Source organism: Scyliorhinus canicula, chromosome 17 (assembly GCF_902713615.1).
Source record: "Scyliorhinus canicula chromosome 17, sScyCan1.1, whole genome shotgun sequence".
In the NCBI taxonomy this organism is placed as follows: Eukaryota; Metazoa; Chordata; class Chondrichthyes; order Carcharhiniformes; family Scyliorhinidae; genus Scyliorhinus; species Scyliorhinus canicula.
In genome coordinates, this window is record NC_052162.1 from 15,442,839 (window position 1) to 15,468,665 (window position 25,827).

The 25,827-nt window shown below is 49.7% G+C and overlaps 1 protein-coding gene and 1 long non-coding RNA gene across 7 annotated transcripts in view; one reads left to right on the forward strand and one right to left on the reverse strand.

Annotated features, from left to right (window-relative positions):
- LOC119952035 (neuronal PAS domain-containing protein 2-like) overlaps window positions 1–25,827 on the reverse strand; it is a 263,046-nt gene that overhangs the window by 172,800 nt on the left and 64,419 nt on the right. Inside the window, exon 1 of one of the 3 annotated variants that reach the window (XM_038775516.1) lies at window positions 4,805–4,874. The exons of the other annotated variants lie outside the window; for them this stretch is intronic. Within the exon in view, the coding sequence (XP_038631444.1) occupies window positions 4,805–4,830 (26 nt within the window). The 5' untranslated portion in view covers window positions 4,831–4,874. Of the gene's footprint in view, window positions 1–4,804; window positions 4,875–25,827 lie in introns of those variants that run through there. 3 annotated transcript variants of the gene reach the window in all.
- LOC119952036 overlaps window positions 8,829–25,827 on the forward strand; it is a 107,891-nt gene continuing 90,892 nt past the window's right edge. For all 4 annotated transcript variants that reach the window (XR_005457745.1, XR_005457746.1, XR_005457748.1 and 1 more), the window contains exons 1-2: window positions 8,829–9,111; window positions 10,167–10,284. This is a non-coding gene — a long non-coding RNA (uncharacterized LOC119952036). The remainder of the gene's footprint in view (window positions 9,112–10,166; window positions 10,285–25,827) is intronic.

Below are 25,827 nucleotides of genomic sequence, written 5' to 3' on the forward strand. Positions count from 1 at the left end.
TTTAACCTGTGGTGATATGCATCACTGTAAATACACAAGGGGTTAATGTTGATACACTAGAACTAAATAAACACTAGAGGGAGCACCAGAGACATCATGACACACAGACATTCAATCAATAGGTCAGTAAGATAGGACATGACCAATGGGCAGTCAAGACACACCCAGAGGTGACACTACCACAAGGGGGCTACCAATATAAAAGGACAGGGCACACATGGGGCGCAATTCTCCCATCGGGAGACTAAGTCCCAACGCCGAAGTGAAAACCGGAGTGTTTCACTCCGGCGTCAGAGACCGCTCCCAGCCCCCTATTCTCCCACCCCCGGGGGGCTAGGAGCGGCGCCGCGACATTTACACGCGCCGGGCTTTGGCGCCATGTAAAAGCAGCGGCGCGTAAATGACGTCACCCGCGCATGCGCAGGTTGGCCAGCACCAACCCACGCATGCGCGGTTGCCATGCTCCCCGCGGCCGCCCCGCAAGGAGATGTCGGATGGATCTTGCGGGGCAGCGGAGGATAGGAGGGCCTCCTTCAGAGACGCCGGCCCGCCGATCGGTGGGCACCCATCGCGGGCCAGACCCCTTTTTGAGGAATCCCCCGGTGCAAGAACCGCACTCCCCCTCCCACAAGCCGCCCCCCACCCCCCCACCCAGCGTTCCTGCGCTGTTCCCGCCGGTACCGACCAGGGGCGAAATTCTCCGACCCCCAGCAGGGTCGGAGAATCACATGGGGCCACCTAAAATCCCGCCCCCGCCGTGGCAGAGATTTTCCCGGGAAAGTGGCGGCGGCGGAATCACGCCACTCCGATCGGAGAGGCCCCTGCGGTGATTCTCTGGCCCGGATGGGCCGAAGTCCCGCCGCTGGGAGGCCTCTCCCGCCGCCGAGGTTTGAACCACCTCTGGAACGGCGGGATCAGCGGCGCGAGTGGGCACCCGGGTCCTGGGGGGGGCGGGGCGGCGATCGAACCCCGGGGGGTGCCCCCACGGTGGCCTGGCCCGCGATCGGGGCCCCCCGCTCAGACTCCGGGCCAGTGCCCTGGCTGCACTATTTTCTTCCGCGGCCGCCACGGCCTTCGCCATGGCGGAAGCGGAAGAGAACCCCACATTGCGCATGCGCCGGCAGTGACATCAGCGGCCAGCTGCCGCTGACGTCACTGCCGGCGCATGCGCCGACCGGCGAAAGCCTTTCGGCCAGCCCCGCTGCCGGGGGCGCCGGTTTTTTCCGCCAGTCTTCTGGTGCAAACTGCTCCGGCGCGGGGCTGGCCCCCAAAGGTGGGGAGAATTCCCCACCTTTGGGGAGGCCCGACCCCTGAGTGGTTGGCGCTACTCCCCTACGCCATCACCCTCCGTCACGCCGGGTAGGGGAGAATGCCGCCCCAGGTGTGGATGGCACCGGCATGAACCTGTTGTGTTGGGAAGGCCGCTCGGCCCATTACAAATGGCGAGCAGCAATTCTCCCAGCGGCCAGCCGTGAATCTCGCCGCGCCCGTTTGGGGGGGGGGGTTGGGAGAATCGCGTGTTGCCGGGGCGGCGTGGCGGGACTCGCCCGGCACCCCGCCGATTCTCCCACCCAGCGTGGGGAGGGGAGAATTCCGCCCATGCTCTTTCTCTTTCCATAGGCGACACTCAGAGAGACAGGGGCAGATCAGGAATAATCACACCCACCACATGGATTAGAGCAGACTGGTTAGTTAGATTGTGTTACTATAGTAAGATTAGCAGGAGAGTCGAACCCAAGTAGGAGAATTGTTAACTGTTCAATAAATGTGTTAAACCTATCTCCAAGTCGAAACCTTCCTTTGTCAGAGTATACATCAAGGAAGCAGCTTATGCTACGTGAAGAAGCATAACACAACATAACTAACATCAACTTAAAATGGTAAAAGCAAAAGTAATATTTACACTTTGGGCACAGGCCCTCATTGGGCACTTTGAGCAAGGCCCTCATTGTCAATGTTGTGAGCAATCAGCACTCAAATCACTTTACTGTCCTTGCTTTATGTGCAAGTCACTTCAGCCATACCAGTAGGAAAAAAACCCATGCGGATGGAAATCAGCAGAATGTGGCAACCCTGCGCGTGGACAATGGTCGACAAAATGTCTCGTGGGCTGCAATCAGAACCCAGATGGGCCGCATGTAGCTCCTGGGCCTCAAGTTGCCCACCGCTGATCTGAAGCACACCCAGAACGGCTAAACCTGAATGACCTGCCAGGAGGAGAAGATACCAGTCAAAGCAAAGAGAAAATTAACCCTACTTAATCATTTGAAACAATCCGGGAAGGAATGATCTGTCTTTTTGCTTTCACAGTTTCTGAAATTGCTATTTTCCAAATACCGTTGCAATAACAAATGGCCTATCAGGGAAGAGATGAAAATATTAAAACCTGCTTGAAACTGAGGATGGGAAATAGTAAATATTCTGATTGATTGAGTCTGATTGAGTCCTCAAAGAGCTCATAAAGAAACCATGAAAATCCTGCCCTACACCACCTGAAAAGCTGAGTGCCACAATGAAATTATTATAATTTAGTTCGGGACCAGTACCTTTTAAAAATAATTAACAGGCAAATAATGGTCGGATATATCATACTGTATATTAAATCAAGGCAGGTCCCATGGATTTCTCAACAGCCCATCCTGACATCAGTGGTCACTGTGTGTCTCACAATCTTGTCACAAAACTTTGCCTTTCCCATGAGGAGTTTCAACTCTTCACATTCAAAGATTTAGCCTCTGTATCCCTTGGAAAGGCCACCCTGACTCGCACTGCCTCAGCAACCCAGCTCCGCCTCAACAATCCCAGCTCCGGATTTCCGGAGACACTGTTCCTTGAGATTCACAAAGTTGCACACCCTCCTTTAATTACTGACGCACTTGCAACTCTTTCATAGACTGCTCTCTTTCAACACGCTGGCACTGCCCCGGCTTTCTTCAAACTCCAGAGTCCCAGCAGCATTGAGCTATAAATGACCTGCACAGCTTCCCTTAACCCCAACTGCTTGGCAAGGAACCAATGACTTTCCACCAACTTCTCAGTTCCCCACCTTTTCTCGGAGCCCCAACTGCCTGCAGCCTGCGAGCAGCGACCAATTTCTGTGAGATGAAAACCACAAAAGGTCCAAACTGCAACCAACTGCTGCACCTATGGCCCCCAGAGCTTTTCTGAACCCTTACTGCCTGGAGCCTACCGGCAACAATATCTTTTCAGTATCAAACATCTTACCCTGCTGCAGAACACTCAGATAACTTTGAAACCAGAGCATATTCTTAAGCTCCACCCATCTCTGCGATGACTTGGCTTTTCAGGGCTCGTTGAATGTTTTAAAACTAATTTAGCTCCGAGTCCCAAAGCAAAACATCTCTCTGGACTGCAATTCTTTGCAAGCAGTGCGGACATCAACATCAGGATTTTCTAGTCCTGCCCGCCCCAAAAGCGGAAACTCTCACCCGAGGTCAATGGTCCTTTCAGAGGTCGATCAAATATTCTGTCCTGCCTGCGACGATTCCACTGGTGGGAGTGAGTGGGATTGGAAAAGTTACCCGGAAATCTCCAGCTCTCTGGCTATGTAAACCCACCTTCTGTTTTTAGTATCGTACCTTTCCAGCTGTTAACCCCTTAAGTTAACATCACCCCCCCACGCCCCCCCCCCCCCCCCCCCCCGCCCACCTCACCTCTTAAGTGTAATAGACCAGAAGACCTGCTTTAGTTGTATTCACTCAATTATCTACAGGTATACTTTAATCTTCATAAAAACTAAATATTACCTCCAAAATATTAATATGAGCCTTGAACGAGATATGTGTCACAAAATAAAGACTTGAGCTTGAAGCTTGCACTCCTCGTGCACACGTGATTGGTGGGCCTGGAAGCAGACACAATTATGCTTCTGGCCATAATCACAACTGACATGTGTGTCATGATATGCAGACATGCAGATAATGATATACCGACAGGCACAGACAGGCAGCTAATGAACACAGAGAACAGGACATGACCAATGAGCAGGCAGGACACTCAGGGGTGGTATTTCACTATAAAAGGCACAAGGCACTCACACTCCGCCTCTTTCCACTGATGAACATCTACAGAGTGAATCAGGGTGTATGTACACTATCACACCTCCAGCACATGGCTAAGAGCTAGTCTGGTTCAGTCAGACAGAGTAACCACACGTAGGTTAGCAGAGAGTCAAACTCATAGGGAACTGTGCTAACTGTGCTAATGGTTCAATAAATCAGAATGAACTAACTTTAAGTTCTGGAGTATCTTTTGGTTAAAGCTGCATTCAGTTGCAGCCTGTGTTATCCCAGAGTACATAACACGACAATATGATTTCACACTAGCTGGTCAAATAACTAGTGGCCAGTGTGAAACAGATGCAGAGGGAGGCTCAGCTCAGCCTGGGTGAGGGGTTGGCATGAACAGGACAGGCACCAAGACAAGTGAGAATGCCGGCGGGCTGTTGACAGCGAGCTCCCTGAAGACTGACAACTTTGCGGGGCTGACTCAGAGTGCTGCAGTGTTGCTCAAAGGAAATTTCCACACAGAAAATGCCCCAAACTATCTCTAATGCAACTACAAACAACTGACTGCAACAATCCTAATTCCTCAACCTTAAAGCATCGTTTCATAGAATCCCTACAGCATCCCCACAGTGCAGAAGGAGGCCGTTCGGTCCATCAAGTCTGCACTGACCCTCCAAAAGAGCACCCTACCTGGGCCCACGGCCCCACTCTATCCCCGTAAACCAACCCAACCTTTGCTCACGAAGGGTCAATTCAGCATGGCCAATCCACCTCACCTGCTGATGGTGAAATGGTGAGACATCACCTGACCTTTTCCTGTGTGATTCCGCGCTCGATGGGGCTGGCTGTGTTTCTAATCATAGCACGTAAAATTATGGCCTTGGGTATAGATTATATGGAATTCTGAGACAGGCTAACAAGATTATTAGCCAAGGGTTTTGGATTAATCATAACACCACTGTGACACTGAGATGTAACTGGAAACCTTTTACTGTGCAGTTAAATTGATCTGTGTTCCCTTACTTGAAGGCTGATGACTGATACTTGGCCTTTACTGTAGACAAACTGTGCTGAGGATTGGATTAAATGGATGTCATTTGAACATAAGACGAGGTGTTAAGCACAGGGGAAGAAACAACTTATAAATCCGTTGCTATCAGAAGGAAGACTGATCTAGGTCATGGTCTTATTACCAAATGCAATTGAAGCCCTGACCTAGATTCAGTCCTCAGGACAACCAGTTAGTTCAGTAATGCTGCTATTGACTGGTGCCCACTGTAAACCCCACTGACTTTAGATTAATTTGTTAAGGATCTGCATGCACAATTTGTTTTCTATTGGTGCCTGGCTATCTTGTGTGCTTTCCTCAAAACGTACATTCGCTCAGAAAACAAATTAACACATTGCAGAATTTTGTATTGTTGTTTTGGTGAACTACATCTTGTATTTTAAAGGAAGTAACAAAACATTGTGGATGATAGATCTTTCCAATTATATCAATAAGGTCTGGTTTAAACCCAGATTTTTAGATTGGTCAAAACCACAGCAATTCTTGCTCGCTGAAAAATTAGAAGCACATCATTTAACAAGTAAATCATTTTCATTAATGCCGGTGATATATAGAACATAGAACATAGAACAGTACAGCACAGAACAGGCCCTTCGGCCCTCAATGTTGTGCCGAGCCATGATCACCCTACTCAAACCCACATATCCACCCTATACCCGTAACCCAACAACACCCCCCTTAACCTTACTTCATTAGGACACTACGGGCAATTTATCATGGCCAATCCACCTAACCCGCACATCTTTGGACTGTGGGAGGAAACCGGAGCACCCGGAGGAAACCCACGCACACAGGGGGAGGACGTGCAGACTCCACACAGAATTACATTTATTTCTTAAATAAATTTAAAGTACCTAATTTGGTTCTTTTCCCCCCAATGATGGGGCAATTTTAGCGTGGCCGATCCGCCTAGTCTGCACATCTCTGGGTTGTGGGGGTGAGACCCACGCAGACACGGGGAGAATGTGCAAATTACACACAGACAGTGACCAGGGGCCGGGATCAAGCCAGGGCCCTCAGCGGCGTAAGGCAACAGTGCTAACTACTGCGCCACCATGCTACCCATAGAATGAATTACATTTATATAGGGCGGAATTCTCCGCAAGGCCTGATGCCGTTGTGAAACCTGGAGAGGTTCACGACGGCGTCGGAAGCCTCTCCCGGCCCGTATTCTCCCCTACCCGGGGGGGATAGGCGGGCCGTACCGGGAAACTCGGCGGCCGGGCCTTGACCCTGGCTTCAAGGCCCGGTGCGCCAAGAATGACGCCGCAGCGGAGCCTAATGACGTCAGCCGCGCATGCGCAGGTTGGACAGCTCAAACCCGCGCATGCGCGGTTGCCGTCTTTCCTTTCAGCCGCCCCGCAAGACATGGCGGCTTGATCTTGCGGGGCGGCGGAGGGGAAGAGTGCGCCCCCTTGAGACGCTGGCCCGACGATTGGTGGGCACCGATCGCGGGCCCGTCCCCTCCCGAGCACGGTCGTGGTGCTCGATCCCCGATCCGCCCCCCCCCCCCCAGGCCCCACACTTAGCTGGCGCGCCATGTTCACGACGGCGGCGACCAGGTGTGGTTGCCGCCGTCGTAAACAGGTTGGGAACGGCAGGCCGCTCGGCCCATCCGGGTCGGAGAATCGCGGGCCATCGTGAAAAACGGCGGCCCGCGTTTCTCTGAGCGCCGTGTCAGAAAACCGGACACGCCATTTTGGGGGGGGGGGCTGGCAGAATAGCGGGAGGTGCGGGAGCAGAACTCCCGCTAATCTCCCACCCATTGTGGTTGCGGAGAATCGCGGCCATAGGGCGAGAAAGCGGAGAATCGTAAAGCCTGCCGTGGGACAGACTGTGACCCACGGCAGCCATCACGCCCACTTCCGGGGCCGATTCTCCTCCCCAGGCGGGGCTAGGAGCACGGCCCCATGCGTCACGGCGGCGAGGCCTTGACGACGGTCATCATGGCCGCACACCAAGCGTCACGCTGGCTGACACAGCCGATGACGTCAGCCGCGCATGCGCAGGTTGGACAATGCCAACCCGCGCATGCGCAGTTGGCGTCTTTTCCCTCAGCTGCCCCGCAAGACGTGGCGGTTTGATCTTGAGGGGCGGCGGAGGTGGGCACCGATCGCGGGCCTATGCCCCCCTTGGCATGGCCGTGGTACTGCCTTGCCAATCGGGCCCCCAGATGCCCCAAATGGGCATCTGGCGCCCGTTTCATGACGGCAGCGAGCAGGTGTGTTTGCTGCCGTGTTGAAACGGGCGTGGAGGCCTGGCCGCTCGGCCCATCGGCCTCGGAGAATCGCCGCTCGCCGTAAAAAACGGCGAGCGGTGATTTATGGCGTGGGCCGGGCGTGGGGGAGGGGGAGAATAGCGGGAGGGCATGAAAAATGTCGGGATGCCCTCCCGCTATTCTCCCACCCGGCGTGGGGGGCGGAGAATCGCGCCCATAGTGTTTCATAAACTCCAGTATTAACAAATACCCCCATTCAGAGAATCCATTTAACCCTTTGGTTAAACCCATCCACTTGTTGTTTACTCATTATATATTTCGATCTATAACAATCTTGGGTGACTGTCTGGGCGGAGTTTGCACCTTCCGGTAGCACGGTAGCATTATGGATAGCACAATGGCTTCACAGCTCCAGGGTCCCAGGTTTGATTCTGGCTGGGGTCACCGTCTGTGCGGAGTCTACACATCCTCCCCGTGTGTGCGTGGGTTTCCTCCGGGTGCTCCGGTTTCCTCCCACAGTCCAAAGATATGCAGGTTAGGTGGATTGGCCATGATTAACTGCCCTTAATATCCAAAATTGCCCTTAGTGTTGGGTGGGGTTACTGGGTTATTGGGATAGGGGGGAGGTGTTGACCTTGGGTAGGATGCTCTTTCCAAGAGCCGGTGCAGACTCGATGGGCCGAATGGCCTCCTTCTGCACTGTAAATTCTATGATAATTTTGCACACATCCTGTGGTTTATCCTTTCATGCTTTGAGACTTTTAAGACAGCCAAGTTTGGATGGAGTGTCAACACAGTACAGTGAAAGATAGATGTGACCCATTGCATATTTGTCAATCACCTATGGGTTATTTTTTATTTGTTTTTGGGTTTTTTTAAAATTTAGTGTACCCAATTATTTTTTTTACAATTAAGGGGCAATTTAGTGTGTTCAATCCACTTACCCTGCACATCTTTGGGATGTGGAGGCAAAACCCATGCAACACGGGGAGAATGTGCAAACTCACACGGACAGTGACCCAGAGCTGGGATCGAACCTGGGACCTCGGCGTCTTGAGGCAGCAGAGCTAACCCACTGTGCCACGTGCTGCCCTACCCATGGGGTTTTGATGGTTTTGGAGAGTCCAGGATTTAGTAGAAAGTCGGCTGATATATGACAGCCTTGTTCTGTACCTTAACAAAGGGACTTGCAAATTTCACAAGTGGCTGCATTGCCCAGATATTAAATAGGTATTTGCTCGAGTTCCAGGTCTGTCTGGGAGCTGATGTTGCCAAAGATATGTTGATATGCTGCCAGCCATGTGTGAATTTTAAAACGCAGTTTTGAAAATTGTAATGTCTTTGTGTCTGTACTGGATGTGACAATACGGAAAAAGTAATTTCTATTGGCAAGAATATTGTCCATTGTATATCCCTACTTTAAAAGGTGGTTTTAAAAATAGCTGTAAGGTTTAGCATGGGTTGTAAGCTCTTAAATGAATTAGATTGGTCTCAGCGCTCAGAACAATGCAGACAACAACATTCACAGCTCTAATTCTCATAAGTTTCCTGCTTCAAGTAGGGAAGTGAGTCATTTATTGTGTAGCTGTTTAATTAAATGCTCGGATGAAAATATCACGTTCAGCACTCTCTTCCCTGCCTTCTAAAACACACACCGAAGGATTTTGAGTGGCCCCTTTTCTCATACAGCATGCAGTTATTAGTTTGCTAAAGGTTCTGAGAACTTGATGCATACTTTCTACTGAGAATCTTGTCTCCAGCGACTAAATATAGAAAGGTGCCAAGTTCAGAGCAAGGTAAATGTCAATCCTGTAGCAATCAAGTCAGATTTAGATCTTGATATAGACATGAAGAAGACCTAATTCATTCTGTGGATAATTAATATTAGCCTCTTATTAATGGCAATGCTATTAAGTTTGCGATTGGATTAAGAATTTTGTTTTTAGTCAACCAGGGCCTTAACGTGTCTATGTGCAGGGTGCTAACTAATACTTTAATTGATGGTGTTAGTGGAGGACCTGAGGTCCAGATATAGCACATTATGCATCCACATGCATGAACGTGGCAGCATATGCCCAATGCAAGAAATCAGATAAAGATCTCCCAAGTGCTTAACTATGCACTGTGCACCGGGGACAATTGATCTGAAAAAGAATAAAAGTTGAGTTGAACTGAACACCAGGAGGGTGGATACAGATGGAGAATGGGTGGCGCAGGCGGAAGAGTAACAAATTAATCATCAAAATGTATAATATGGACACAGTCGGTCTCCTATTGATTGGAGGTTGGGATATTAGGCTGGATCTCTGGATTACGAGCGCAGTGACATGACCACTACCCTATCACCTACCTATAAGATAGAGAGGGTTAATAAATTACACTCTTAGCTGTTTTAAGACTCTTATTATTTTATCAGACTATCTGCTTCTTATTTGTTGCGGGAAAAGTTTATTGGTCAATAATTTTCTTTCTGTTTAGAACACTTGTAATATTAATATTGGTATTTTGCGTTGTGAATGCATTGCTCGACTCGGCGATGTAAGCTTCCTCGTGGATAGGCTCCATCGAGGTGTTGACATATCAAAGGGCATCAAGAAAGTTGAGCCCTTAATGTGTGAAGTTAACACGGTTACGTGGTGTGGATCTCAATGAGTAAATCAATGGACTATCAATCCTCAGGGAAATAGTTCAACAGATCAAAGAGTCGTTCAAGCATTTGTTCTTACACTGAAAGCATGCTCTATATGTGCCTGGAAATGCTCTGAGAGACTGGGCATTGAACCCAAAATGCATTCTGTAAAACTGAATTTAAATAGCTTTCCTTATGTTTTGTTCTCACTCTCCACCATAGAAACCTGTCAGGAGGTCAAGGGTCATTTACGTAGCAGTCGGATGTCAGGCTGCCAAAGATTGTCGACCCCGCTGCCGAGGCAGACAGCAGTGGTGACCATGTTACCCCCGCAGAACTGGTAAGAATGAAGAGAGCCAGGAGAACTCAAATACAACATGGGCACATGTTCTTTAGATATCTTGATCCTCATTTGCAAATCAACTTAGAGCTAAAATGAGAGCATCCTCTAAATGCCTATACCTCCTGTCTGGATGTAAAAGGCTGCTCGAATTGAGGAGGCCTGCAAAGACTCGCATTCAAAGTATCGTCTTGCATCTTTGACTTTGTCTATATATATATGTTTCTGGAACCCACCTCTTAGAACATAGAACATAGAACACTACAGCGCAGTACGGGCCCTTCAGCCCTGGATGTTGCGCCGACCTGTGAAACCATCTGAAGCCTATCTGACCTACACTATTCCATTTTCATCCATATGTCTATCCAGTGACCACTTAAATGCCCTTAAAGTTGGCGAGTCTACTACTGTTGCAGGCAGGGTGTTCCACACCCCTACTACTCTCTGAGTAAAGAAACTGCCTCTGACATCTGTCCTATATCTGCCACCCCTCAATTTAAAGCTATGTCCCCTCATGTTGGTCATCACCATCCGAGGAAAAAGACTCTCACTGTCCACCCTATCTAACCCTCTGACTATCTTATATGTCTCTATTAAGTCACCTCTCAGCCTTCTCCTCTCTAACGAAAACAACCTCAAGTCCCTGAGCCTTTCCTCGTAAGACCTTCCCTCCATACCAGGCAACATCCTAGTAAATCTCCTCTGAACCCTTTCCAAAGCTTCCACATCCTTCCTATAATGTGGTGACTAGAACTGCACGCAGTACTCCAGGAGCGGCCGCACCAGAGTTATGTACAGCTGCAGCATGACCTCGTGGCTCCGAAACTCAATCCCCCTACTGATAAAGGCTAGCACACCATATGCCTTCTTAACAGCCCTATTAACCTGGGTGGCAACTTTCAGGGATTTATGTACCTGGATGCCGAGATCTCTCTGTTCATCTACACTACCAAGAATCTTGCCATTAGCCCAGTACTCTGCATTCCTGTTACTCCTTCCAAAGTGAACCACCTCACACTTTTCCGCATTAAACTCCATCTGCCACCTCTCAGCCCAGCTCTGCAACTTATCTATGTCCCTCTGTATCCTATAACATCCTTCAGCACTATCCACAACTCCACCGACCTTCGTGTAATCTGCAAATTTACTAACCCATCCTTCTACACCCTCTTCCAGGTCATTTATAAAAATGACAGACAGCAGTGGCCCCAAAACAGATCCTTGCGGTACACCACTAGTAACTGAACTCCAGGATGAACATTTGCCATCAACCACCACCCTCTGTCTTGTTTCAGCTAGCCAATTACTGATCCAAACCGCTAAATCACCTTCAATTCCATACTTCCTTATTTTCTGCAATAGCCTACCGTGGGGAACCTTATCAAACGCCTTACTGAAATCCATATAACACCACATCAACCGCTTTACCCTCATCCACCTGTTTGGTCACCTTCTCAAAAAACTGAATAAGGTTTGTGAGGCATGACCTACCCTTCACAAAACCGTGTTGACTATCGCTAATCAAGATGATTATAAACCCTATCTCTTATAACCTTTTCCAACATTTTCCCCACAACCGAAGTAAGGCTCACAGGTCTATAATTACCAGGGTTGTCTCTACTCCCCTTCTTGAACAAGGGTACAACATTTGCTATCCTCCAGTCTTCCGGCACTATTCCGTCGACAAAGACAACATAAAGATTAAGGACAAAGGCTCTGCAATCTCCTCCCTGGCTTCCCAGAGAATCCTAGGATAACTCCCATCTGGCCCAGGGGACTTATCTATTTTTACACTTTCCAAATTTGCTAACACCTCCTCCTTTTGAACCTCAATCCTATCTAGCCTGGTCGACTGTACCCGAGTATTCTCCTCGACAACATTGTCTTTCTCCAGTGTAAACACTGACAAAAAATATCCATTTAACGCTGCCCCTATCTCCTCTAATTCCACACACAACTTTCCACTACTATCCTTGATTGGCCCTAATCTTACTCTAGTCATTCTTTTGTTCCTGATATACCTATAGAAAGCACTTTTCCGTGCAAGGGCCACATTCAGAAATTCACAATTCACAAAGGGCCGCATAGTATATTAAGTAAAATAATTACTTCACCCGGTTATGATTCTGGGCGCCTCATATAGAACATAGAACAGTACAGCACAGAACAGGCCCTTCGGCCCTCGACGTTGTGCCGAGCAATGATCACCCTACTCAAGTCAACGTATCCACCCTATACCAGTAAGTAACCCAACAGCCACCCCCCCATTAACCTTAAAAAAAAAATTTAAAAAAAAAAAATTTTTTTTTTAAATTTTTTTTTTTTTTTTTTTTAATGACTTGGTGGGCCGCAGAAATACCTTTGGCGGGCCGCATGCGGCCCGCGGGCCGTAGTTTGCCCACCCCTGCCTTAGGGTTTTCTTTGATCCTATCCGCCAACGACTTTTCGTGTCCTCTCCTCGCTCTTCTTAACTCTCCCTTTGGTCCTTCCTGGCTAACTTGTAACGCTCAAGTGCCCTACCTGAGCCTTCATGTCTCATCCTAACATAAGCCTTCTTCTTTCTCTTGACAAGTGCTTCAACTTCCTTAGTAAACCACGGTTCCCTTGCTCGACAACTTCCTCCCTGCCTGACAGATACATACTTATCAAGGACACGCAGTAGCTGTTCCTTGAAAAAGCTCCACATTTCGATTGTACCCATCCCCTGCAGTTTCCTTCCCCATCCTATACATCCTAAATCTTGCCGAATAGCCTTTCCCCCAGCTATAATTCTTGCCTTGCGGTATATACCTATCCCTGCCCATCGCTAAAGTAAACATAACCGAATTGTGATCACTATCACCAAAGTGCTCACCTACATCTAAATCTAACACCTGGCCGGGTTCATTACCCAGTACCAAATTCAATGTGGCATCGCCCCATTGCTCCTCATGGCTGATGAGTGTCCTTGACGGCTAACCAACATTTTTGATCGCTAATGATCGCTTCTGAATGCTAATGATCACTTGCACAAATTTATTTTGTGATGGCTTTTGAACGCTTCTGAGCACTTGGAGGACTCCTGAAGTAATCAGGAGCAATCAAATAGAACCACGATATTAAAAGATGGCAGTTATGCGCTTTGGATGGTAAATATTGCTGCCATAAAAATTCATTCCAAGTTACACCTCTTGATGTCAAATGATGCCGGCGAATGTTTTGAGTGAGTTTGAATGCAAAGTGATGTCAACGTTTTCTGGTGGGTGAGCTTCCTAAATACAAAACTCTCACCTACTGAGCACAGCATGAAAATGGGAACATTTATTGTGTAAGACAACGTCCTCCACACTTGCTGGGTTTGCCCTTTGAAACTAAGGTTCTGCTGTCGACCGCGTTGCTGGATGTTTACAAATGCTGTTACTTAATGCAGAAAATTGTAAGGATCAAATGTTCAATAGCTCTTTTTGATCAGCATTGACATCTCAAATTTTAGAAAACACATTCCCGACCACAGTTAATACTGTCAAATTTATTCCTTGATAATAACTTCTTTGAGTGGTTGGTTTATGGACCAAAATGAAAATGACATTTTCGCACTGCGCAGTAACAGCGAATAAAGATGCTGTTGCACTGAAAGCTGCAGTCTTTATTTTGATTTGAAAAGGATGGGTATTTAAATCACTTCAGGATCATGAAACGTAAACAGATCTGATCTGCCTTCAAGAGCTTGTACACCCCCATAAACCTTTGACTCCCATGCTGTGGGTTAAAGTCTTTGAACGAGTGAAAACAAGGTCTTTTTGAACTCAACACTGTCTAATGGCCCTGCTGAGTTCGGGGTTCACACCTGTGTGATTCACTCCCCGTCCCCTCCTCTGCCGGCAAAAACGGTCTCTCCCGGAAATGTGGGTAGGCCCTTTGCATCTAGGTCCCCCCCCACCCCACCATTGTTAAAGGCCTGCAGAGTGGGCCCGAGTCCGTGAAAATCTGACCCAAAGTATCTGCAAAGGAGCATAGGTAGGATTTAAAAAAAAAATCAAATTCCAATTAAGGGGCAATTTTGGTGTGGCCGATCCACCTACCCCGCACATGGTTGGCTTGTGCGGGTAAAATCCACGCAGACAATGTGCAAACTCCCCACGGACAGTGACCCGGGGCCAGAATCATGAGTGGACAAAAAATTGGCAGATGGTGTACAATGTGGAAAAATGTTACATTACGCACTTGGGCAGGAAGAATGAAAAGATAAAACATTATTTAAATGAAAACAGACTTCAGAATGCTGTGATAGAAAAAGAGATCTCGGGTCCTCATAAGTGAATCACAAAACGTTAGCATGCAGGTACAGGACGTAATTAGGAAGGCAAATGGGACGTTGGTCTTTAATGCAAGGGGAATAGAACATAGAACATAGAGTGCAGGAGGCCATTCAGCCCATCGGGTCTGCACTGACCCCTAAAGCCCTCACTTCCACCCTATCCCCCGAACCCAATAACCCCTCCTAACCTATGTGGACACTAAGGGCAATTTAGCATGGGTAATCCACCTAACCTGCGCATCTTTGGACTGCGGGAGGAAACCGGAGCACCCGGAGGAAACCCACGCAGACACGGGGAGAACATGCAGACTCCACACAGACAGTGGCCCAGCCGGGAATCGAATCTGGGAGCCTGGCGCAGTGAAGCCACAGTGCTAACCACTATGCTACCATGCTGCCCGAGAGTATTAAAGTAAGGAAGAATGGGGTATTAAAGTAGGGAAGTCTTGCTTCAACTGCTCTGGGCATTGATGAGATGACAGTGAGTTAACTGCACATCATTTTGGTCTCCTTATTTAAGGGAGAGATTAACTTGCATTGTAAGCAGTTTCGATAAGGTTCACTAAATCGATTTGTGGGAGACACATGTTGTCTTACTAGGACTTATGTTCATTGCAGTTTAGAAAAATATGAATCAATCTTATTGAAACAACAGATTCTGAGGGGCACTTGGACAGGGACGATGCTAAAAGGATGTTTCCCCTTAGGAGTGAATCTAGAACTGGGGGGGCGGGGGGGCGGAGGGCACAGCTCACAAGTTAGGGGTCTCTAGATTAAAACAGAGATGAGTAGAAATTACTTCTCAGAGAGGGTTGATAACTTTTAGAATTCTCTTCCTGATTCAGTGGTGGAAGCTGGGTCATGGAATATCTTCAGGGCTGAGTTAGATTCGCCGGGGTCAAAGGTTATGGGATGAAGCGGGAATGTGGAGTTCAGGCCACATTGGGATCAGCGAAGATCTTATTGAATGGTGGAGAAGATTCTTATGTTCATGCATCATGGGTGGGGTGGGGGTGGCACTACCTATTGGTTTTTTTAAAGTCTGTTCTGCAACCAGCCACCAGGAAAATATCCAGTATGACTTTCTGAAAATTTCCTCAAGTTTCGATAAAAAACAATCTTGATTCTACTTGGACCATTCTCCAAATAACTGTACTCGTAGTGGAGAAACACGGAGAAAGGTTATTATGGACTTGTGCCCTTTATATTACTATGAATTAGTTCACAACTGCAAAGCACACAGAGCCTGCCACCTCTACAGCAAATCACCACTGTCCTGAAATTAATACTTTGGTATGTTGGAAAGTCTAGGGGCTATTAACCTTCATGAATGGATGAGAGCTCGCATAAACTGGAAAAACAGGGCAATAATGATTTGTTATAGAGATGTCAGTTTCTGTAAAAGCATAATAAAGCTTTAAATTCAATGCACTGATGCATTAAGTGAACTGTTGTTACAAGTGGGAAGCTGAATTCTATTTGCTAGTTTAATCGTGTGTTAAGATTAAGCAAATGAAGTGGAGCCAATAGAATTTAGGGTCACCTCATCACCTGATGATTCTCTCCTCATCACAGTTGATAGGATCTTTTACCATTTCTGTTCCATTTCCCACATTGATATTTTCACCCCTTATCCCAGAACTACAGTCTGGTTCCCTTTGTCATCATCTTAACTCCACCAAAATCCACATTCAATAGATTGTCCTCTGTATTGTTAAGGAAAAGAGACATGTCAAAGTTTTTTGTCTTGGACTCATCAGGACACTTCACAAGAGTACCAGTATAAGGGGAAAACAACAACTGATACAGTATGATAAGAGAGTGCCGATTGGTTGACAAGTGGACTGTGATTGGTCGTGGCACTGCCGTAGAGAATGCACCAATACACGCAAATGCACCACACTCTGGGGATTTGAAACAAACCTGTTGGACTTTAACCTGGTGTTGTAAGACTTCTTACTGTGCTCACCCCAGTCCAACGCCGGCATCTCCACATCATGGCCACACTCCGAGACTGACTGACAATCTTAAATCGTTCGTCAGCATAATTCATAGCACTGAGGATTATTTAGCAAATGTTATCCAATCGTAGAATCACACCTTTTAAAAAAAATTTACAGTACCCAATTCATTTTTTCCAATAAAGGGACAATTTAGCGTGTTCAATCAACCTACCTTGCAGATCTTTGGGTTGTGGGGGCGAAACCCACTCAAACACGGGGAGAATGTGCAAACTCCACATGGACAGTGACCCAGAGCCGTGATCGAACCTGGGACCTCGGCACCGTGAGACTGCAGTGCTACCACTGCGCTGCCGTGCTGCCCGCGGAATCACACCTAATGTTGGATACTGTGTTTTGCATGCATGGGCTGGTTCAATGCGGTCTGATCCTTGCCCGTTGCAATGAGCGGCTGGGACATGCTCTTTGTTATGATCCATCAGTCTTTGAATGTACGGCCTACATTCCTCGCATTATATTGGCACTGAGGTTCATATATCACATTACTTGTTTGTGTGATAGGCAGAACGTCTTTTTGGCATGATGTTAGCATCCTCTTCATGGCTCCTATTGCATGGTAGCGGTGTGAAACAGCAGGTTTGATCTTTTGCTCAAATGTTTGAGATTCCTTACCCCTCCAGAGTAATCTGAGGTGGACTGGGCACTTTTCAAGGCTGAAAGTGACGAGATCACCCTCTGTCATTTCCGCCATCTCCAGAGTGACGCCAGCACCAAATATTCCTTCCTCTCGCCTTCCTGTTCAGCATTCTGAAGTGACTGTTCCACCCAGGACACCCTGGTCTACTTCCCAAGGCCCTGCAATACCCTGCCCCCTACCCAGGGCACCTTCTCCTGCAAACACAGCAGATGGAAGAATTGCCCTTTGACATCCTCTCTCTTCAGCGTCGTAGAACCAAAACACTTTTCCAGAGAACCGGGGATTTGTATGCGCTTTTTCCAATTTAGTATACTGTATTTGCTGCTCATGATAGGTCTCTCCTGGGACTTCCGGTGGTGGCGATGACGTAGGAAGCCGCACATTTGGGAGCTCCCGTTTTAAACGGACTTTTCGGCTCTTTTTAGAGCCCTAAACGGAAATTTTGCGACGTCTCCCGGTGGGAGAAGGTGTGCTGATCGACTTTCCCCGCAGTCCATGACTCGAACTCGGAGTGGAAAGGGGGAAAAAACGGCAGCAGCTCCCCAGAAAAAACAGGGGAAGGAATCCAAGACGGCGGCCAGCGGAGCTCCAGAGGAGTGGAAGCAGTGGACCCTGGAGCAACAAGCTGTCTCCTCCGCTGTTTTGCAGACTTCAAGGCTGAGGTACTGAGCTCTCTGCAGGAAACGAACAGAAGGCTCTCGGAGATTCAGACGACCCATGGTGCTGCCATCAAGGAGTTGCAGACGCAGGCCACTGAACGAGAGGAGGAGGCCGGGATCCTCGTGAGTAAGGTGGAGGGACACGAGGCACTTCACAAGAAGTGGCAGGAACGCTTCGAGGAGCTTGATCACCGCATGAGGCAGAAAAATCTGCGAATCTTGGGCCTTGCGGAGGGGCTGGAGGGGTCGGACCTGACAACCTACGTGGCTACGATGCTGAACTCGCTAGTGGGGGCCGGGTCTTTCCATCTGCCCTTGGAGCTGGAGGGAGCACACAGAGTACAGGCCAGGAGGCCTAAGGAGAATGAACCCCCGCGTGCGGTGCTGGTGAGGTTCCACCGGTTCAGTGATCAGGAGTGTGTGCTGCGCTGGGCCAAGAAGGTGAAGAGCAGCAACTGGGAGAATGGGGTAGTACGGATCTACCAGGATTGGAGTGCGGAGGTGGCTAAGCGGCGGTCCGGGTTTAATCGGACGAAAGAGGTGCTTTACAAGAAAAAGATAAAGTTCAGAATGTTGCAGCCTGCGCGCCTGTGGGTAACTTATTCGGACCGGCATTATTTGATTCCCCGGAGGGGGCGTGGGCCTTCGTGCGGACGGAGAAACTGGACTTGAACTAGGGGTTGGGGGTTGCGGGGTCGGTTGTAATACTTTATTGCTGGATTCTGCTGTTGCTGTGTTCTCTTTTTTTGTACTTTTGCAATTTTGATATGGTTATTCTGTTATTTGTTTTTGCTGTGGGGCATTGTTTAAGTTTTGTATCTTGGGGGGAGGATTGGGGGGGTTTGTTGTATTCTATGTCGGCTTGGGGGTATGGAGTGGGGCTGGTATTTGGGAGCTGCGTCAGAAGGGTGTGGTGGGGCAATGCGAAAGCGCGGGCTTTCCTCTGGTTTCCCGCGCAGCGGGGCTGGAGACGATGGCGGGGGGAGGCGGGGCCTTAACTGGTTCTTCCCCGCGCTGGAGCAGTGCCTGGAGGAGGGATAGGATGGGGGATGATCCCACTTTGGGAGGGGTCGGGTTATTGGCGGGAGTTTCCGGGGTCAGCAGAAGTTAGCTGACCCACGGAAGTACAATGGAGGACGGTTCGCGGCTAGGAGGGTTCCTAGCCTGGGGGGGGAGGGGTGGGAGGGGGGGGGGGAAGGGGAATACCGGGTTGCTGCTGGTAGGGTCAGGAAGGAGCTGGTGGGGGCTGGGGGGACAAAGGTGAGGTGTTGTCGCTGTGGGGACTGGGTCGGGCAGGGGGGTGCTGGCCTGGGGCGGGCAGTCAACGGGCTATGGCTAGTCGACGGGGGAGGGGGGGCGGGACGCCCTCTGATTCGGTTGGTCACCTGGAATGCAAGAGGATTGAATGGGCCGGTGAAGCGGTCGAGGGTACTTGCTCATCTGAGGGGGCTAAAGGCAGATGTGGCAATGCTTCAGGAGACCCACCTGAAGGTGGCGGACCAGGTCCGCCTGAGGAAGGGATGGGTGGGGCAGGTTTTCCACTCTGGGTTGGATGTGAAGAACCGGGGAGTGGCGATTCTGGTGGGGAAAAATATGTCGTTTGAGGCATCGGAGGTGGTGGCGGATAAGGGGGGTAGGTATGTTATGGTTAGGGGCAGGCTACAAGGAGAGAAGGTGGTACTTGCTAGTGTGTATGCCCCAAATTGGGACGATGCGGGCTTTATGAGGCGTATGTTGGGACGGGTCCCGGATCTACAGGCGGGAGGTCTGATCATTGGGGGGGGGGGGGGGGGGGGGGGGGGGGGACTTCAATACGGTGTTGGATCCTTCACTGGATCGGTCCAGCTCTAGGACGGGTAGGAGGCCGGCGGCGGCCAAGGTACTGAGAGGGTTAATGGACCAGATGGGTGGTGTGGATCCATGGAGGTTTGTGAGGCCGAGGGCACGGGAGTACTCTTTCTTCTCCCACGTACATAGGGTCTACTCTCGGATAGACTTCTTCGTGGTGAGTGGGGGACTGATTCCGAGAGTGGAGGAGGCCGAGTATTCGGCCATTGCAATCTCCGACCATGCTCCGTATTGGATAGAGTTGGAGAAGGGAGAGGTGCGGGACCAGCGCCCGTTGTGGCGGTTGGATGTGGGCTTGTTGGCGGAGGAGGAGGTGTGTAGGAGGGTCCGGGCAAGTATTGAGGGGTACCTCGAGGTGAATGATACGGGGGAGGTTCAGGTAGGGGTTGTCTGGGAAGCCCTGAAGGCAGTGATTCGTGGGGTGCTGATATCCATCCGGGAACACAGGGAGAGGAGCGAGAGGAGTGAGAGGGATAGACTGGTGGGAAGGATGCTGGAGGTAGACAGGAGGTACGCAGAGGCACCAGAGGAGGGACTGTTGGGGGAGAGGCGCAGCCTGCAGGCTAAATTTGATTTGCTGACCACTAGAAATGCGGAAGCACGTGGAGGAAGGCACAAGGGGCAGTGTATGAACATGGTGAAAAGGCGAGTAGGATGCTGGCTCATCAGCTCCGCAAGCGGGATGCGGCTAAGGAAATTGCTGGAGTGAGAGACAAGAGAGGGAATGTGGTGCGGAAGGGGGTAGAGGTGAATGAGGTCTTCAAGGACTTTTACGGGGAACTGTACCGGTCGGAGCCAACGGGGGAGAGGAGGGGAATGGAGAGGTTCCTCGACGGGCTTTCTTTCCCGAAGGTGCAGGAGGAACAGGTGGAGGGGTTGGGTGCGCCGATTGAGCTGGAGGAGCTAGTTAAGGGGATCGGGCAGATGCAGTCAGGGAAGGCACCGGGGCCGGATGGGTTCCCAGTGGAATTTTATAAAAAGTTTGTGGACCTAGTGGGCCCCTTGCTGGTGCGGACACTTAATGAAAATGAAATGAAAATCACTTATTGTTACGAGTAGGCTTCAATGAAGTTACTGTGAAAAGCCCCTAGTCGCCACATTCCAGCGCCTGTCCGGGGAGGCTGGTATGGGAATCGAACCGTGCTGCTGGCCTGCTTGGTCTGCTTTAAAAGCCAGCGATTTAGCTGAGTGAGCTAAACCAGCCCCTAATGAAGTGTGGGAAGGGGGGACTTTGCCCCCGACGATGTCGCGGGCGCTGATCTCATTAATTTTAAAGAGGGACAAGGACCCCCAGCAGTGTGGTTCATACAGGCCCATATCTCTCCTCAACGTAAATGCCAAGGTGCTGGCAAAAATCCTGGCCACCAGGATAGAGGACTGTGTGCCAGGGGTTGTACACGAGGACCAGACAGGTTTTGTGAAGGGAAGGCAGCTGAACACGAATGTGCGGAGATTGTTGAATGTCATCATGATGCCGGCGATTGAGGGGGAGGCAGAGGTAGTGGTGGCGCTGGATGCGGAGAAGGCCTTCGTTAGAGTGGAGTGGGGGTACTTATGGGAGGTGTTGGGGAGGTTTGGATTTGGTGAAGGGTTTATTAGATGGGTAAGGCTGCTATATGAGGCCCCGATGGCGTGCGTGGCCACAAATGGGAGGAGGGAGGAGTACTTCCGGCTTTACCGAGGGACCAGGCAAGGTTGCCCCCTGTCCCCCTTGTTGTTTGCACTGGCAATCAAGCCGCTGGCGATGGCGTTGAGGGATTCAGAGAGGTGGAGAGGTTTGGTGCGAGGTGGGGAGGAACATAGGGTGTCGTTGTATGCCGATGACCTGTTACTGTATGTGGCGGACCCGGTGGGAGAGATGCCGGGGGTGATGGAGCTGTTAGCTGAGTTTGGGACCTTTTCAGGTTATAAACTAAATTTAGGCAAGAGTGAGGTGTTTGTGGTGCACCCTGGAGACCAGGAGGAAGGAATTGGTAGGCTCCCGCTTAGGCGGGCAGGGGAGAGCTTTAGGTACCTGGGGGTGCAGGTGGCCAGGGACTGGGGGACTCTCCACAAACGTAATTTCACCAGACTTGTAGATCAGATGGAGGAGGAGTTCAAGAGGTGGGACATGCTGCCATTGTCGTTGGCGGGGAGGGTACAGTCCGTCAAAATGACGGTGCTTCCGAGGTTCTTGTTCCTCTTTCAGTGCCTGCCCATCTTTATCCCCAAGGCCTTCTTTAGGAGAGTGACTAGGAGTATTTTGAGCTTTGTGTGGGCACATGGGACTCCGAGAGTGAAGAGGGTGTTCCTGGAGCGAGGGAGGGATAGAGGCGGGCTGGCGCTGCCCAACCTTTTGGGGTACTATTGGGCAGCCAATGTGTCAATGGTGCGTAAATGGGTGATGGAGGGGGGAGGGGTGGCATGGAAAAGAATGGAGATGGCGTCATGTAGAGGTACGAGCCTGGGTGCCATGGCAACGGCGCCGTTGCCGCTCTCCCCTTAGAGGTATACCACGAGCCCGGTGGTGGCGGCGACCCTAAGAATCTGGGGACAGTGGAGATGGCATAGGGGGGAAACAGGGGGCTCGATGGAGGCTCCATTGGGTGGCAATCATCGGTTCATCCCGGGGAATAGGGATGGGGGATTCAGGGGGTGGCAAAGGGTGGGCATCAGTAAATTGAGGGACCTGTTTATTGGCGGGAGGTTTGCGGGCCAGGGGGAACTGGAAGATAAATTTGGGCTTCCCCAAGGGAACATGTTCAGATACTTGCAGGTAAAGGCATTTGCTAGGCGACAGGTAGAGGGATTCCCTTTGCTGCCCTCGCGGGGGACAATGGACAGAGTGCTTTCGGGGGTGTGGGTCGGAGAGGGGAAGGTGTCTGATATCTATAAGGTAATGCAGGAGGTGGAGGAGTCGTCAGTGGAGGAGCTGAAGGCTAAATGGGAGGGGGAACCTGGGGAGCAGATAGAGGACAGGACTTGGGCAGATACCTTGGACAGAGTCAACTCTTCCTCCTCATGTGCGAGGCTTAGTCTCATCCAATTTAAGGTGCTGCACCGGGCCCACATGTCCGGGACTAGGATGAGTAGGTTCTTTGGGGGTGAGGACAGGTGCACCAGATGTTCGGGGAGTCCAGCGAACCACGCCCATATGTTCTGGGCATGCCCAGCACTGGAAGAATTCTGGAAGGGGTGGCGGGGACGGTGTCGAGGGTGGTTGGATCCAGGGTCAAACCAGGGTGGGGACTCGCCATTTTTGGAGTGGCGGTAGAGCCGGGAGTGCAGGAGGCGAAAGAGGCCAGTGTCCTGGCCTTTGCGTCCTAGTAGCCCGACGAAGGATCTTGCTGCAGTGGAAGGATGCGAGGCCCCCAAGTGTGGAGTCCTGGATCAGTGACATGGCGGGATTTATAAAATTGGAAAGGGTCAAATTTGCCCTGAGAGGATCAATACAAGGGTTCTATAAACGATGGCAGCCTTTTCTGGACTTCCTGGACTTCTTGGTCAATAGCAGCAGCAACCCGGCGGGATTTAAAATTTTTCAATACAAATTATTTATTTTTTGAAATGATAGGTCTCTCCTACACCAGGGAGACTAAATGCAGATTGGATGACCACTTTGAGGAAAACCGCCTCTCAATCCACAAATATGACCCTGAGTTTCAGGCTGTCTGTCATTTTAATCCTCTGCTCTACACCCACTCTGATCTCTCTGTCCCTGGCCTCTTGAACTGTTTGAATGGAGCTTAATGTAAGCTCAAGAAACAGCACCTCATCTTTTGATGAGGCACTTTGTAACTATTCGGAATGAACATTTAGTTCAATAATCTCAGCGCGTAAGCTCTGCTCCCCTTATATTGGTCGATGATTATTCTGTTTTTCCCTTCTACACTTCCAGTCAACACGCCTTTTCATTTTATTTACTTTATCCTTTCAAGCTAGGTGAGCATTGCCACCAAGCTCAGCGTCTGTTCCCCCTTCCTAATTGCCCGAGAGGGTGATGGTGAACCATCTTCTTGTCCCACTACAGTTTGCGTGCTGTAGGCACTTCCATAGTGCTTTTCAGGAGCACATTAAAGGATTTTGACGGTGGAGGGAAGGCGACATGGGGCAGCACGGTAGCACAGTGGTTAGCACAGTTGCTTCACAGCTCCAGGGTCCCAGGTTCAATTCCCGGTTTGGGTCACTGTCGGTGCGGCGTCTGCACGTTCACCCCGTGTGTGCGTGGGTTTCCTCCGGGTGCTCCGGTTTCCTCCCACAGTCCAAAGATGTGCAGGTTAGGTGGATTGACCATGCTAAATCGCCCTTAGTATCCAAAAAGGTTGGGTGGGATTATTGGGTTATGGAGATTGGTTGGAAGTGTGGGCTTAAATAGGATGTTCTTTCAATGGGCCGGTGCAGACTCGATGAGCCGAATGGCCTCCTTATGCACTGTAAATTCGATGATTCTATGATATATTTCCAAATTAGATTAGTATACAGCTCGGAGGGAAACTTGTGGTGTCCCCATGTATTTACTGTCCTCGTCCTTCTACGTGGTGGAGGTTGTGACATTATGGGGAATGTTCAGAATACAAAGGGTTAATGTCATATCATAATTAGCCACTAGATGGAGCTTGATGCAGGACTACATGAAGCACTGACTCACAGACTTCTGGGAGAGGGCTGGAGGAGAGCTGAGAGAGGTCAGAGTACAGTTCTAGATAGAGTGTAGAGATTTGTGTAGATTACTAGATTATTGTTACTATAGTAGTAAGGACTGTGGGAGGAAACCGGAGCACACTGAGGAAACCCACGCAGACACCGAGAGAACGTGCAAACTCCACACGGTGACCCAAGGTCGGAATCGAACCTGGGTGCCTGGCGCTGTGAGGCAGTAGTGCTAACCACCATGCCACCCGTGTTCTTTCCTCCCTCTTCCCGTTTTCCATGGAGAATATCCCGTGATGTGAGGTGGACTGTTGGACCCCATATCGAAACGTCAAGTGCTGATACCACAGACTTCTGGCAGAGAACTGCTTTAACTTAATCCCACGAGTACATTGTGTCCAATTGAATGCACTTTTTTGTGCTTCGTTTCAAAATTGAGGCTCTGACGTGAATACTGATGCACACGGATGTGGGATGGACCTAATGGATTCTGACAATGAAATCTGATGCACGTCGTTGTCAGAATATGTTGCTATGTGATTGCAGGAACAGTGATATCACATGAAGGGTTTCCCCTCTCATTTCTGCCGCTCTGGTTTGAAACCAAGTGGACAATTAAAGGCTGGGGGAACATGCAAGCAGCACTACCATGTATCAGTACAGTAAGAAGGCAACAAAAAAAACATAACAAGCTTAATTCTTCTCAATCAACAGCAATATGTTTCCTGAGCCTGCCAATTAAAGGTTAATCTTCCTTCCCCTTCTGCAACATTTTAGCGACGCGTCAGCCCATTTTAGTAAAAGCAGCCTTGAACTAAACAGAGCCTCTGCAGCCCTCAAACTGTTCGAAAGCTTCCAACAGCTGCTGCTCCGCCTTCTGTCTGATGAAATTCAGCATCTCAAACGAACCAACTTCAGAAAATCGCAAAAGGCAGCGGTTAAATACAAAGGACGGGGAGTTCAAAAGGGTTCAAAAGACCTGAGGTACCCAGGCTGTGCAGCATCCTCAGAAAAATACAAGGTGTCAACATTTCCTTTCATCTGATGACGTCAACTGTTCATGCTCCCAGCCGTAAAACTTTTTTCAAAGCGACATGGCAAAGCCTTACCTATAGCCTTGGCTTATTTGATTTCTGATTGTCCCACAGTGACCCTCGCTTGTTCTGTACTGGCTCTGCTCAAGGTGTTCCGCACTGCAAAAGCTCATCTGCCTGATGTAGAAGTTCAGTGCTATCGAAGGACTTTGTTGCGATGTCGACTAGCAAGAGCTTGTTAGTTTAACTATTTGAAGTGAAGTCACCCAGTTAGGATTAGAAATGATTTATTGTGTTGAGCGTACGGTCGCACCTGATTCGTCAAACCAAATATTTTGGGCGGGAATCTGAGTTAGCCGACGCCGAAATCGGGCGATCGGGCGGAGAATAGCTTCTGACGGCAAAATCGCGGCAGGCA